Below are 16,166 nucleotides of genomic sequence, written 5' to 3'. Positions count from 1 at the left end.
ATTACAGCCTCAAGTCGTTTTGAGTATGATGCTACAAGCTTGGCACACATTTCTGGGCAATTTCTCCCATTCTTTGCAGTACCTCTTAAGTTCCATCAGGTTGGATGGGGAGCGTCTGTGTAGTCATTTTCAGATCTCTCCAGAGATGTTCAATCGGTTTCAAGTCTGGGCTCTGGCTAGGCCACTCCAGGACATTCACAGAGTTGGCCTACACAACTCCTTTATGTGGGCTGTGTGCTTAGGGTCGTTGTCCTGTTGAAAGATGAACTGTCACCCCAGTCTGAGGTCTGGAGCACTCTGGAATAGGTTTTCATCAAGGATGTCTCTGTACATTGCTGCATTCATCTTTTTCTTCGATCCTGACTAGTCTCCCAGCTCCTGCCGCTGAAAAACATCCCCACAGTATGATGCTGCCACCACCATGCTTCACTGTAGGGATGGTATTGGCCAGGTGGTGAGCGGTGCCTGATTTCCTCCAGACATGACATTTAGAATTCAGGTCAAAGAGTTCAATCTTTGTTTCATCAGACCAGAAAGTTTTGTTTCTCATGGTCCGAGAGTCCCTCAGGTGCCGTTTGGCAAACTCTAGGTGAGCTGGCATTTGCCTTTTACTGAGGAATGACTTCTGTCTGGCCACTCTACCGTACAGGCCTGATTGGTAGAGTGCTGCAGAGATGGTTGTGTTTCTGGAAGGTTCTCTCTCCACAGAGAAATGCTGGAGCTCTTTCAGAGTGACCATCGGGTGCTTTGTTACCTCCCTGGCTAAGGCCCTTCTCCCTCGATCACTCATTTTGGCCTGGCGGCCCGCTCTAGGAAGATTCCTGGTGGTTCCAAACTTCTTCCATTTACAGATGATGGAGGCCACTGTGCTCATTGGGACCTTCAATGCTGCAGAAATTTTTCTGTACTCTTCCCCAGATCTGTGCCTTGATACAATCCTGTCTTGAAGGTCTACGAACAATTCCTTGGACTTCACGGCTTGGTTTGTGCTCTGACATGCACTGGTAATTGTGTGATCTTATATAGACAGGTTTATGCCTTTCCTAATCATGTCCAATCAACTTAATTTTCCACACGTGGACTCCAATCAAATTGTGGAAACATCTCAAGAATGATCAGTGGGAACAGGATGCACCAGAGCTTTGAGAATTTTGAGTGTAATGGCACAGACTGTGAATACTTATGTACATGTGTTTTTTTTTTTTTTGTTTTTTTTTTTCTATTATTTTTTAATTTTTAATAAATTGCAAAGATTTCAAAACTAACTTCTTTCACATTGTTATTATGGGGTATCGTTTGTAGAATGTTGAGAAAAAATTTTAATTGAATCCATTTTGGAATAAGGCTGTAACATAACAAAACCTGGCAAAAGTTAAGCGCTGTGAAAACTTTCTAGATGCAGTGTATGTGTATAAAATATATATATATATATATATATATATATATATATATATATATATATACACACACCTCAAAAAAAAAAATGAAAGGAACACTTTGAAGACACATCAGATCTCAATGGGGAAAAATATGCTGGATATCTATACTGATACGGACTGGGTAATGTGTTAGGAACATAGGGATGCCCCAACGTTTGATGGAAATGAAAATTCTCAACCTACAGAGGACTGAATTCAAAGATGCCCCCGAAAATCCAAGTGAAAAAATGATGCAGCAGGCTAGTCCATTTTTCTGAAATTTCATTGCAGCAACTCAAAATGGTACTCAGTAGTTTGTATGGCCCCCACGTGTTTGTATGCATGCCTCACAACGTTGGGGCATGCTCCTAATGAGACGACGGATGGTGTCATGGGGTATTTCCTCCCAGATCTGGAACAGGGCATCACTGAGCTCCTGGACAGTCTAAGGTGCAACCTGGAGGTGGCGGATGGACCGAAATATATCCCAGAGGTGTTCTATTGGATTCAGGTCAGGCGAGTGTGAGGGCCATTCAATGGTACCAATTCCGTTATGCTCCAGGAACTGCCTGCATACTCTCGCCACGTGAGCCCGGGCATTGTCGTGCACCAGGAGTAACCTAGGACCCACTGCACCACAGTGTAAGGTCTGACAATGGGTCCAAGGATTTCTTCCCGATACCTAATGGCAGTCAGGGTGCCATTGTCTAGACTGTAGAGGTCTGTGCATCCCTCCATGGATATGCCTCCCCTGACCATCACTGACCCACCACCAAAATGGTCATGCTGAACGATGTTACAGGCAGTATAACGTTCTCCATGGTTTCTCCAGACCCTTTCACATCTGCTACATGTGGTTAGGGTGAACCTGCTCTCATCTGTGAAAAGCACAGGGTGCCAGTGGCAGACCTGCCAATTCTGTTGTTCAATGGCAAATGCCAATTGAGCTCTGTGGTGCCAGGCAGTGAGCACAGGGCTCACTAGAGGACGTTAGGCCCTCAGGCCACCCTCATGAAGTCTGTTTCTGATTGTTTGGTCAAACATTCATGCCAGTGGCCTGCTGGAGGTAATTTTTTTGTAGGGCTCTGGCAATGCTCATCCTGTTCCTCCTTGCACAAAGGAGCAGATACTGGTCCTGTTGATGGGTTAAGGACCTTTCACGGCCCTGTCCAGCTCTCCTGGAGTAACTGCCTGTCTCCTGGAATCTCCTCCATGCTCTTATTCAGTGGCAGGAACTGTGAGACACAGGAAATCTTCTGGCAATGACGTATTGATGTGCCATCCAGTTGAACTGCCTGTGCAACCTCTGTAGGGTCCAGGTATCGCCTCATGCTACCAGTAGTGACACTGGCCCTAGCCAAATGCAAAACTAGTGAAAGTCAGAAAAGATGAGTAGGGAGAAAAAAAATGTTGGTGGCCTTCACCTGTAAAACCGGTCCTGTTTTGGGGGTTGTCTCATTGCTGCCCATCTAGTGCACCTGTTAATCAGTTTCAGCTGCTTTTGGTGTTAATTAAATTAACAACCCCCTCTGCTACTTAACTGACCAGATCAATATCCCAGGAGATTAAGTGACACACACGCACTCTTTGGATGTGGTGGCTGCATATGTTTGACTTTTCCAGCTAAGATCATTTTCAGCAAGTACAGAAAATACTTGTTGGCAAATGCACTGTCCTTGTCACTTCTGTGAATGTAAAAAAAGGCACAGAAAGAATGAACCTTCTTTCTTGTGTAATCCAATAATCCTATCAATTCACAAATTTAATGTATTATTTCTATATGTAAGGGCTCATTCACATGAACATACACTGCCTAGATCAGCGTTTCTGTGGTGGGCGCAGCCAGGTGTCCTCATCTGTCCTTGCTGCACTTTGTATTACATGACTGTGTTGTCCTATCATTGATTTGTACAGGCTTCCTGTCCACAGGTGATTGCAAGCACTTGTCCTTATCTGCCACAGAAATACACTAATCCATGCAGTGAATGAGCCTCAGTGGAGAAGAATAAAGTATTATTTGAAATCCAGCCCGTGTGACAACCATGGCTGTCCCTGTAGATACAGTGGAGAAATGAGACCTAAAAACATCAGAGGGTGGTGTTCGCAGGATTATTGGGTGAAAATTAAGTGAAAAAATGCACACGCCATTTAAAGTGGTAGTTAACTTTTGTTTCTGACCTTTTTACCTACAGGTAAGTTTGTATAGTAAATCCTACCTGTAAAATGAGTATCTCCTAAATGTGCACCATTTAGGAGATATTCCAGTGAGCAGCAGCCGGTGATGTCACCTGCGCGTGCGCTCTGAAGGAACGAAATGCCCATGCTCTCCCTTCAGAGGTCTGTGCCGGAAACGGTGACTCCCAGGTGCATGCGCGGGAGTGAAGTCATTACGGTTCGGCTAGATAGACAGCCAGAGCCCGCAAACCCAGAAGGAAGATCGGATGAAGATGGAAGCCCTGTCATCAGTGACAGCAGGCCGCTGTATGGCTTCATTTTAAGGTAAGTCTTTCATAATGTGCTAGTATGTGATGCATACTAGCACATTATGACATTGCCTTTTATAGAAAAATCTTTATTTAGTACTTAATTTTGGGTTTAACTATACTTTAATTCAGTTTTGAACCTATAACTTTGCTTACAGTGGTGAACTTATAATAGACCAAATGAAACTTTAGTGCGTTGTACTAAATATATTCTTGGAAAATGGTAATGTTTCCTGATTTACAGAGCAACTGCGTATATTTTTTTTGCTTTTGTTTAGGCTCATTTTCTCCCATTTTCTTCCACAGCTTGGTGACCTAGTGACAGTAACAAAGATTAACGTGAGCGGTCAATGGGAAGGAGAGTGTAATGGAAAATATGGTCACTTTCCATTTACACATGTACGTCTGCTGGATCAACAGAACCCTGATGAAGACTTCAGCTGAGTGTGACTTGGACCAATTCCCAAAATGCGAACAATCTTGCTCTGTTTCTCTCTTTCTCCATCTGCCATTTAGATTGCCTTCCTCAGGTTTTCAGATGTGTAGCTTACAAAAAGTAGCAAATACCCCAGAACCCCTTCAGTTGTGATCAGGCAGTTCCTGTGAGATTTGGCAGGGTACAAGCTCGCATTGCGTGTTTTTTTTTTTTTTTTTTTAAAGTAGGCAATAATGAAACATCAAAGCATGGCAATACCACATACAGATGCAGTGAACTGCACGGTTGCTTATAGCAAGGCATTTTATTTGAACAAGAGACATATTTGCAGGGCTTTTGTTCATTCTCATTTTGTATAGTTTTCCAGACCAGCATAAGTCTCAAGATCTGACATTGGACATCACCATTTTCTAAAACTGACTTTTAATGTTTTTTGTAAACACTGTACGCCAATTTATTTGGCTAAATAGTTATGCATATTGTGTTTAAATCAGCTGTAAATGAAAATCAAATAGCTGCTTTGCTATTTCCAGTATTATTTCTTTAATCCTATATATAAATTAAAAGCTGATCTTGCAAGGCATTTTAAAGTTTCAACACAAGGGGATTCCCATTTTTGCCTCAAAATACCTGTATGCTGCACTGCAGTCTGTCCCAGTAAAATCATGTGTCTTCCACCCAGCATTCTGCCCTTCTGCCCCGGCCACCTCTCACTCCTCTTTTTGGCACATTTCTCTATGCTTCCTGGAGGCTACACACCACTAACATTGGCATGGTGCTTTTGTATTCTGATTTCTCTTTGTGGGTTCTCTGTCAGTCTGCTGTCTGGCTGCTTTTTTCTTTGGGATCTTGACACTTTTTTGCTGTCTCATCTTCTCCACACTTTGTGCAGTCATCTCCATTAGGATCATTCCTCTAACTGAATGGTCTGTTAACTGCTTCACACATCCTTCATTAGGCTGTCCTGGTTGCTACACTATCCTCCTTGCCACTTTCCCTGATACCACTCACTAATCTACTCTTCTGCCATCGCTTCTCTGCCATGCTTCTCGCCACATGTGTCCCCTCCATTTCCAAGGGTTCTGGAAAGCAGCACTGGGAGTGAGAATTAGTGTCTTCAGCTTTTTATTAAAGAAGCAAAACTAGTGAGTGAGGATCTCCCTGATCAAATTCTGAGTTTCTACAGTACTATGAAAATCGTGCCAGCTAATAGGGCCGAGCAAATAGAATGTCTCTAGTGATCTGCACTTATTCAGCAATCAGTGTGCAAAAAGACAGCTATTGATAAACAGCGTTACACAAAGATTAAGTAATGACAAGGACTGACAGTGACCGTGTCACTGCAGAGTACGGAAAAGGATGTGACCTAGGTTTAGGAGACTGATCCTGTCAATTTACCTTTTTTTTTTGAACCTTGTATATCTGACAGACCTACGAACAAATAACTCAGTCCCTGCCCTTGGAGTGGTCATGCCATTCTTCTCCACCTATTTCATTCTCATGGTCACATCGCCATCCCAAAATGAGAATACCCCTATTGAGGTACTGTTATTACATCGACCCCATAATCGTTCCTAGACAAGTTTATCCAACCATTCATTGTCTGGATGCAGAGCAGGTCAAGTTAGGAAGAAAAAAAAAAAAAAAAAGGTTGGCGCATCTTGTATACCATGGTCATTGTAGAACGTGTAAGTACCAGCTTTCAAATGCCACATTTTGTTTTGTAACATGTGCTTGAAAAAAGGGAATGGTTTTCCTGCTGTCCTTTACAAGCAATGGCATGGTGCTGCTGATAGTTTAATAGTGGTGTCAGGTGTGAGCTGTATCATCTATAGCACACTGACAAAAAAAGAGCAGTAACACAAGGGCAAGAAGCATCATTTAAGCCATGTCTGCAGCAGCCTCCACTTCTAAATGGTTAACAAGGTGTGTAAATTGTAAAATTGTATCAGTTTTTAAACCTTTTATCAGTTTATTTCAATTTGCACATCTTGCAAGCTCTCTCACACTCTCCCCCTATATATCTATCCCTTAATTGGTTGTTTAGTACTTGCTGCAGGTAATGTAGCTCTTTCAAACGGGGGGGGGGGGGGGGGGGGGTAATTGCATCCTCTGTGGTTCACCCCCCCCCAAATTGAATTATAGTGTTAACCAAACATTCACTACAAGTGGTAAATCTAGGTGTATGCTTTACATGAGTGGTTGATTCTCAAGCAGGGACTGTTTGGTGAACTCGCTACTTCACAAATGTGCCCCAATATGTACATCTAAAAACAAACTGCTTTCTAATACTAACGAAATAACTTTCTCTTATAAGTGAACCCTACAACTATGAAGACATTGGGCTTCCACTAGATGGTATTACGGTTTGTAGTAATGCAAACTTGTGTGTTTTTTTTTTTTTTTTCTTTTTTCTTCTTCAATTTAAGGATTAATAAAGGCAAGTTAATGGGGGTGTTAAATCACTGTGGATGGTGTGCCTTTTACAACACTACTACTACCTTCCCCCCCCAACCACCCGTTCTTGTTTTAATAAATACTTGGACTTTGACTTATGTCAAATGTACTTTTATCATACATTAGTCTTTTTCATGACTTGTGTACGTATAAATGTGCAATTAATGTTCAACTCAAGGTTTAGTCCCTACTTGTATAGTTTCTCAGACGACCTGCCACTGTTGGGTTCTCTAGTCTCAGCAATGTGTTGCTTGGATATTTTTGCTCATCCACCTGGGCTCGACAGATCCCGGGTAGTGGGCATCTAGTGTGCCTAAAGTTACAACTGGTGCCTAATAATAATAGGTTTTTGTTTTTATTGCCAAGGGAGCCAAGTTGCTTGTTGCACCTAGATTGGCTTGACTAGTTACTAAACACTGTTATTTTTCCCCACCCCAATCTCAAGTGCCCAGACCCACTTTTAGAATTAAGCCAAGATTTTATGTTGGTGCATGTTCACAAACACAATCTTTAAAGTGGGCTCACAATTATTTGCAGTTTGCAGCTCTTTTTTTTTTTTCAGCCTGTGCCTTTTGGTTTTACTAGATTATGAAAGAAAAAGGATTCCTAAATGGTCATGAACCACACATATGAGAAGGAATTGGCATAAAGGTAGCATGACAGGAAAAGTTTCAAGGCAAACTGTTAAGAAAGAACTACAGAAGTTGCATTTGCTGACTTTAAAGGTGAAGATTGTCACGCTTGTTAAAACTATTTACCAAGTCAATGACCACGGGGAAACCTTTTGGCATTCCCAACAAGGTACTAGAGGAAGGATAAAAATGGTAGCCCCTGAACTTAGAATATCAAGAAAAAGGCCAATAAATGCCTGTATTTTTCCTGCATTGATGTCATGTTTCGGCAAGTGCATTCTGCTAGCATTTGAGATCAGTTTTTTTCAGTCGCTCATCGATCAGTGCAGTTGACCTCCTAAAGCCCCTTTCACACTAGCAGACCGATTTGGGTCCACCTGTCCATTTTTCAGGCAGACCCTCCAGTCTCCTCTACCGGCCTCCATGTAAATGGACGTGTCTGTTTACACCCTCCTACGTCCGCTTCTATCTGATAAAAACAGACGGATGGGGATCCCCATCTGTCTAGCGGATATGGATGTAAACAGGCGGTCCATTTTACATCCGACCGCCTGTAGAGGAGAGCAGGCTCTGTCATAAGCGGAGTGGACACTGACCTGCTATCCACTTGCTCAGTGGGGATCAGCGGACAGATCCCCCACTGAGCAAGCGGACACCAACGGAACCCATCCCATGTGGAAAGGGCCTAGGATGCATTACCTTGCTTAAAGCTGCTTTTGCATTACCATTGACTTGTGGGAAGATACCCTATTTTGCCAGCTACATCCTTTGACACAGGCCTTAAAGAGCCCAAAAATTATGGAATATCATTTTTCTGTCAAGTCTTTTATACTGTCTAAAACAAATACTGAGCAAAATTGTAAAAGATTTCCCATAACTTTCATGTTTTAGCTGCTCAGGGATACTGGTGCCCATGTAAATGTGCCATAATTTCAGGAATTCTCAGTACATTATATTATGTTCTGGTTTCTCCAACATATACTTCATGCTCAGTGAGCTGAATTCGCTTGTACACGTATACTGTAGGCCACACTTAATTATTGATGACCCATTGTACTTGCACTTTGTCAGTCTAGTTTCTGTGGTTCAAGCTAAAACCATGGTGTAAAGTGTTTTTTATTCCGGCCCTTGGTCACTGCCAAACATTCATGTTCTTTCAAGAGCTATGTTATTTCCTTTTGATTCTGCTGTAAATTCTGATTGATGGCCATCAAGTTCATGAGCTGAGAAATCTTGTTTTAAATATGCTTATTTTTTTATGCCTTTTGACACTGACTGTTGATAATCTGGAAAAGTTTCCAGATCAAATTAAGTGAACCTAGTGAGCTGCAACAAACACTAATTTCTTTCTAGAACACTATTGTAAATAGATTCAAAGTAAATTGGTGCTCTGGTCAGCAACAAATGTATTAACCAAAGTCTTGGGTGACTTTTTATGTATGTGGTTGTTACAGAATGATAGGCTCTTCCAGTTACTAGTTTGAAGCACCTTTTTTAATCACCTGCAAAACTGAATGTTTTATTTGTATTACTGATCATGCAATGTCCTTGTATTATTGTATATTGTAAAACAAAGCGGCGATACTATTTGTACATCTTGCGCAGATTTAAGTTGAATCTTATGAACCCATAATTCTTAAAACTTATGTTGCCAAATACTGCCTAAGTTTTCGTACAGAGCTATGTACTCTAGCAATATTTAGAAGATTGTTTAATGACATTTCTTTTTTTTTTACTTTTGAATTCCCCATTCAGAAAGATGTAGCAATATTCTGCTTCACAATACAGTGACTGTATTGTCATGGTTTAATATGTACTGAATACCATCATTTTGTCAGCTTGACGAGTGCCATTGACAGTTTACATCCATTCTTTTCTCACTAGAAGATTTTCAACATACCTAAAGTTAGCCATACTTGTGGCAATTTAATAGAGGGATCGATCAAACTTTTTCTTGTTGTGTGTTTTTTTTGTCAAAGACCTAAAATAGTGGTTTTGAACAACTGCAAAATTGGATCAAAATTGCTGTAATCAAACCAGGTGGCAAAATTAAGCTGCTTTTGCCCAAACTGCCATAAGCTTTTTTTTTTTTTTTTTTTTTTTTTTTTTCTTCCTTCCTCCCTCCCATTTCTGTTTGAAATTTTAATAAACTATAATGAAGATGTTGCTTTATTTCCCGATTTCTAGAATTTACAATCTACTGAAATACGGTGATCATTCAAATTCAAGATTGGTACATCACTTGGCTTCTGGCGATAACGTATAATCATATGTTTATCAGTTGATGAAAACTGGTTGAAATTGGCTAAAAATTGACACATGTATGGCAAGCCTAGTCCCAAGCTATACAGCTGCCTAATCCACAATACACTGAAATCCGTGTGCTGCTAATGATGATATTGCAAACAAGTGGATAAACTCAGTAGCAGAAGATTAAAATCTCCTATAGAGATCAGCCCTAAACCAGTCACTAGATTCTAGTCCATTCAAATATTGTAAGTAATAACTATACCTTTGGACAAAAATGTGCTAGATCTTTTATATAATGAAGGCAAGCCTCAGTCAGGGTAGTGTGTGCGCACCCCCAACACATCTGCACATAATTTGTAATGCACAGCAACAGCTACTTTGTGAGGTAAAGTGACAGCAAAATTGTGGTTTTGGTTTGTACAATGAGCAGAAATCTGCTAATCTACTTTTATTAGTGCCACCTTTTGAAAAAAAGTGGATTTAGGTCTTACGCTCACAAAGGGGCTAAAACAAGCGGTTTTCTTTAAAAAAGCACTTTTTCTAGTTTACAGTGTGCCAGGTTTTTGCTTGTGGAAACAGCATGTGTTTACCAATGTTTTTTGTCTGTTCTTCTAGCATAGAGGGATGATTTCAGTTTGAATGTGCAAAGGCTGCATTGAGTCCTTTAAGTGGTAATCCATTTTATATTATCTGGGGTGTGTAGTTATCAGGTGAATACATTTTCAAACTGGGGCATAGCGTGTTTTGTGTTTTTTTTTTTTGTTTTTTTGTGTTTTTCTTTTTGTTTTTTCAGTTTGAGCTCTAACAGCAGCTGATGATGCAGCATGTGAAATCAGGTAGTCTTTAGTAGAACACGAAAGGTATCATTAAAGGATAAATTCACCTTCTCTAATATGTTACATGCTGCACCTGTACTGTATTCACCTGCTGCAGCTGCCCTCGTGCCCCCCTCCCCGAGTCCCTGTTGTGACAGCTGACCAAGGATCTTCTCCCCATGTCTGCTGTCACTAGTCAAAAAAGACAGCTGCGTGGGGCTTTGCCCACCCAGCCATGTCTCTCATTCACAGTATTCTCTGAATGTGAAACTACAACTACCGACAGCCTTTGCAGCTGTCAGGCTGTAGTTCTCAGTGAACTACCACAGTGCTGTTGTTGAGTGCTGTGGTAGTTCATTTGAGGCTTTCAGTCAGTGTGTAACTAACTGCTAATCAGAGGTACGAGTAGAGAGCTTACACACAGTCTGCAAAAGCCCTGCATGGTGATTGTGGATGCAATGCTTTACAGGCTCCCAATTTAAAAAAAAAAAAAAAAATTTTTTTTTTTCCTTTCCTTAACCTGCACTTGTTTGTTTTTATTTGAATGGGTGAACTTTTCAACCACTTGCCTTCCAGAGGATTTACCCCCCTTCCTGACCAGGCCATTTTTTGCATTACGGCGCTGCATTGCTTTCACTGACTATTGCGCAGTCATGCAATGCTGCACCCAAATGAAATTTACGTCCTTTTTTCCCCCACAAATAGAGCTTTCTTTCTGTGGTATTTGATCGCCTGTGTGTTTATTTTTTGTGCTGAAAAAAATATTTTTGACTTTTTGCTATTAAACATGTCCAGTATAAAATTCAATCAAAAAAATCAAATTTCGTCATAAATTTAGGCCAAAATGTATTCTGCTGCAAGTCTTTGCTAAAAAGAAAATCCAAATACGTGTAAATTAATTGGTTTACGTGAAAGTTATAGCATTTACAAATGTCGGTACATATACTGTATTTTTTTTCACTAGTAGTGGCGGCGATCAGCGTCTTATAGCGGGACTGCGGCGGGCATTCTGACACTGGGGGGGAACTGACTTGGTGTCACTGACATCCCTAGTGACACTAATACAGTGATCAGTGCAAATAAAAAGTCCTGACACTGTACTAATGGCACTGGGCAGGAAAGGGTTAACATGTGAGACGGTCAAAGGGTTAACTGTGTTCTATTTTACGTTATGTGCTGTGTGTGCTTTCAACTGTAAGCATACTAAGCAGTGTGCAGGAGCTGATGGGAGAGAATGCCCCCTACCCGGATCTGCAAAATCACGTGTGTGTATATATACGTAATTTTGCACACCTTTTTCGTTTTCTGAGATCTCCTGCCTAACAAGACTCAAGACGCACAGTACTGGCAATGTTAGTTCGGGAGCTTGCCGCCTGGAGGAGAGAACAGTGTGTCCTCATCAGTGTGGTGCTCCTTCTCCATTTTTCAATCAGAAGGCTGGAGGTGATGTCTAAAACCAAGCTCTATCTCTTAAATGGTGAAGGAATGCAAGTTCACCCACTGGGCAATGTTGTCAGTTTACCAGGGTAACAAGGCTGACTGAATAGGATTGAAAATCCTTTTTGCAGATCCGATCGTGTTTAAGATGAATGTTTATAGCCAAGATTAAAAATGACCATGTGTACATAACTCCAAGCAGATAGCTATCAACACAGATGGTCTCAGATGGGAATCATGCATTTAGCATGTGGGGAGCACAGCTCAGTAGACTCTTGGAGCTTACAGAATTTCTGCTTGTCAAAGCTACAAGGCATTTCTATTAAGATGTGTATTCAGCATTCAAAATCTGGTGCTGAAAGGTGTTTGGAGGTCTTCAAGAAAGCTGCTCTAGACCTTTTAAATAGTTTATGAATACTTGGTAAGTGGGGTGCATTTCAGTTTTAAGAGGCACTTGCAGCTCACAGTAACACCATGACCTCTGTAATATGGCTCTAGTAACAACACTCCCTAGGTGATGGTGCTCCATGTCTGAAAACCCTAGTGCCTAAACATGATCCAGTACTGACATTAGTCAGTGTTTGCATACACATAGGTGGCTCAAGCTGCATTGAAAGAAATGGGACACTATTGGTCAAAGTACTGGTAAAAGGTGAAACAGGCACAGAGGTCAAACATACATGTGTTATTCTAGGTGTAAATTTGGGCCAAGAAGCTCCGTACATTTTTCATGCTTTTTGGGTATAGCTTTGCGTTATGCCTGAAGGTTTGTGATCGTATCTACAATTTTCCAAAGCTGTGTTCACATGCACTAAAAGTGGAATATGGAATATATACTGCATTCTGTCTGTGCTATATAAGCTCTCTTACTTGGACCAATGGCAGATGCTGCCCAGTCATTGCATTCAACATAGGGGTCAGCATAATGCAAAGTTATGCCCATCGACCGTGAAAGCATGTACTGAGCTTCTTGGCCCAATATGCTCTTTCTGACTCAGTGGTTAGAAGGTCTAACAGAGTGCCCACTTTTACATTCTATATTAACATATCCTTGTTGGGACACCCATTTATGCTTCATTGCATTTATAGTGCTTTGAGTTTCCTGACAGTGTTGAGCTATTGCATCAGCTTTTTTGCCAGTTTGAATGTGGGCGTTCTGTGCTGTCCCCGTTCAAACAAAAGGGACATGGTAATCTGCAGTAGTCAGTGTGGAAAAGTGTTCTCAAGTTACTGCATGTGCTACCACATAAATTGCACCTACTGTTGGTTTCAAATATGTTGTCTAGGACCACTAAACTTCGTAGAGATGTATAAAGATGATAGAGATGTATAAAAAAAAAATCAAACCCGCTAAAAACCTCAATTTTGCTGATTTTTGCCTTGCAAAATAGAACAGAAATTTGGAAATAAGCTTTGCAGACATTGTCCATTGTTCAGCCCGAAAGTGTCGTATAACTGTCTCCCTTGGAGACTTTCAGATTTTTCCAGAATTGCAACAATTGTGACTACAACCTCCTGCTTCCTATATTTGCCCTATATTTCAAGTATTTGACTGAAAATTGTTTTTAAAAAGTCTGTCCATCACATTTCAGTTTAGTTTTAAATAAAGAAAATGACAGCAGGATTAGTTTACGATGCTCTGCAGGCACTTGTTTTTCCTGCAGGTTTATGTACATAAACCTAATAAATTAAGCCCCTCTTCACACCTATGCAACTTGACAGGTCAAAATCGCATGACAAGTCACACCCTATTTGTGCCTATGGAACTGCTCAAATCGGTGCGACTCTGACGTTGCGATGCAGCACCGATTTTGAAAAAAGGTTCCTGCACTATTTTTGGCAATTTCATGTGCGACTTGCATAGACATCTGTACATGAAGTTGCACAGATATTAAGGAAGCCGCACATGAAATCTCACTGACCAGCGACTTTGAATTTAAAGCCACATTCAGTGTGAACCAGGGCTTGGGGACAAGTTTTTACTGAACCCAGATTGTCTAATATGCAGACACCTTACCATATACCTTGTACTGTTTAGGCCATTCTTATCAAAATAGGTCTGTGAACTGTTTCAATTCAATTCTATTCCCCTGTCCTTTCAAAGCTCTGTGCTTTTTGATTATCCGGGTAATCCTGTGAGCATTTCATTACCTATCTTTGAAGTCTGTAAGTTTTTCTGTTTTTTCCTCCCATATTTGAGATTTGTGAGTGTCAGCCTAGAGTACTAGGTAATTAATGGTTGTACTGAAGGGGACGTTAAATTAGAAATGGCTGATGTGTTTAATGTTAATGAGAACATAAATCACTGACTTATATAGTGCATTTATTCATTACTTTAGTGTTATTTTTTAAATATGTGGAACAAATCAGCTGCTGCATTCCTTACTAATGTCAGTAGATCCCAGCATTTTATCACTAATATTTTATATTGCAAATGTCTGGGTAATCTCTGTAAACTTTTTATTCCAGCTCTAACCATGTGTAAGAATAAAAAGTAAAGATACATTGCATCTCTAATGTTTTGTTGTGTTACATAGAAGGGGCAATGTAAAAAAAAAAAACAAAAATAAAATGTGCCATTGTATATTAACACTATACACTTTTCCACCAGTACCGAACTTTTTATAGCATGTATGTATATTCATAATATGCTTAGTAAATAAAGATATGGATAAATACCATGTGTGGGTTTTTGTTTGTATCCCTAATTTCCTGAGTGTATTTGTATATGCTGTTCACAAAAACGAGCTGCTGCGTATTTGCGTTCTATAAAAAAAAAAAAAAAAAAATACATATGTGCTGAGAGCGCACAACCTGCACACTCCCAGCACACATGTCCGGTACTCACAGATAGGTCCCGATCTCCTATTTCGATCTGGACCTTTCCCGATCATGTGATGCGTGTCACAGCGGTCATATGACCCCGCCCCCTGGCTTCTGCAACCCTTAAAGGGTCAAGTGGGCCGGTGCCAAGGGGTTAAGCATTTATGTGGATGGCCCGACGGGAGCAGCGCTGATGCAGGGGGATGTTTCTAAATGTCCAACACCCCCCCCCCCCACCCCCGCATCTGCCGCCTGTAACTGTGAGATCCAGTGGACACAGAACACGGATTGTGGTACCAGGCAACAGTGGGTGGCCCCAGCAACATGCAATCATTGATTAGCCAATCAGCAATCACATGCACATTGGTAATCAAGATGTCCTTTCCTGGCATCATTGTTTACTACTATGGGCTCTGTGATTGATCGCAGAGATCACATGGTACAAAGCCAGTCACAGCAGTCTTGTACCATTGGATAAGCTGTGACCAATCGCAGTGCTCTCACTATTTCTCAATGGCAGCAGGAATGCAGCTGGAGAGAGTGAGAAATGATTGTTTTTACAGTCATGATGGCTGTAAATGCAATCTGTGTAATAAGTTATTAGTGACCATGACTCAATTTGTATAGCTGATATAAGAGGTCCATGTGGTGCTGTTCATATTGATTACTAAGGTTGAAATTGATAAAAAAAATATTCTAACCATTGGTTTTACTACATTAAGCATAAACTGGTTTGTGAGGACAAAATGGAAATACAATTATCTAAAATCTTGCTGTCAGTGGAGGTGTGGCTGAGCCACTCTGTATGTCTATGAACCCACACAGCCCTGCTCAGGAGTGCACGTGGCTGCCCCCTTGGCCACCTGCAGGATAAGTGGACAGTGTCGGCAGGGGATTGCCATAACGGAGGTAAGGGAACGCATTATGCAATATTGTTGCACAGACCAGGTAAGTAAAGGCTTTTTTAGTTAAAAAATTAAAAAAAAAATGATAAAGGATAAGTTCACCTTTTAGACAAAAATAATAAATGCACATTTTTTGCAGGTAAAAAAAAAAGTGCATTTTATTATTTTTTGTCTACAGGAGCCTGGAAAGCATTGCACCAGCTATTCAGGTGCAGGTCTCCTGCAGACCTGTCAGAATATCTGCTTGGCGTACTGGATGTACGAGCAAGCAGTCTGACTGGAAGCATTAATGAACTACCACGGCACTCTACAGTGCCATTGCAGTTAATTTAAAACTACAATCCGAGAGCCATGAAGGCTGTCGGGACTTGCAGTTCATTCATTCACGGATGTTTTCTTGTCTCGGACTAGCTCTTCCCTTCTCGTTTCTGATTCCATTCTCTCTTTCCCCTCTTTCTTTGTCCTCCTTATGCTTGTCCTTTGCCTCTACCCTCCTCCTTTCCTTTCTAT

At 41.0% G+C, this 16,166-nt stretch overlaps 1 protein-coding gene across 1 annotated transcript in view; it reads left to right on the top strand.

Annotated features, from left to right (window-relative positions):
• CRK (CRK proto-oncogene, adaptor protein) overlaps nt 1-14,609 on the top strand; it is a 41,930-nt gene extending 27,321 nt beyond the window's left edge. Inside the window, exon 3 of the mRNA XM_089683737.1 lies at nt 4,208-14,609. Within this exon, the coding sequence (XP_089539863.1) occupies nt 4,208-4,345 (138 nt within the window). The 3' untranslated portion in view covers nt 4,346-14,609. The remainder of the gene's footprint in view (nt 1-4,207) is intronic.
• The last annotated feature ends 1,557 nt before the right edge of the window (nt 14,610-16,166 follow it).

The sequence above is a fragment of the Staurois parvus genome, unplaced genomic scaffold, assembly GCF_062004578.1.
Source record: "Staurois parvus isolate SC_StPar_1 unplaced genomic scaffold, SC_StPar_1.0 ptg000321l, whole genome shotgun sequence".
In the NCBI taxonomy this organism is placed as follows: Eukaryota; Metazoa; Chordata; class Amphibia; order Anura; family Ranidae; genus Staurois; species Staurois parvus.
Note: the sequence above shows the minus strand (reverse complement) of the source record. Positions and strands in the feature narration are given on the sequence as shown.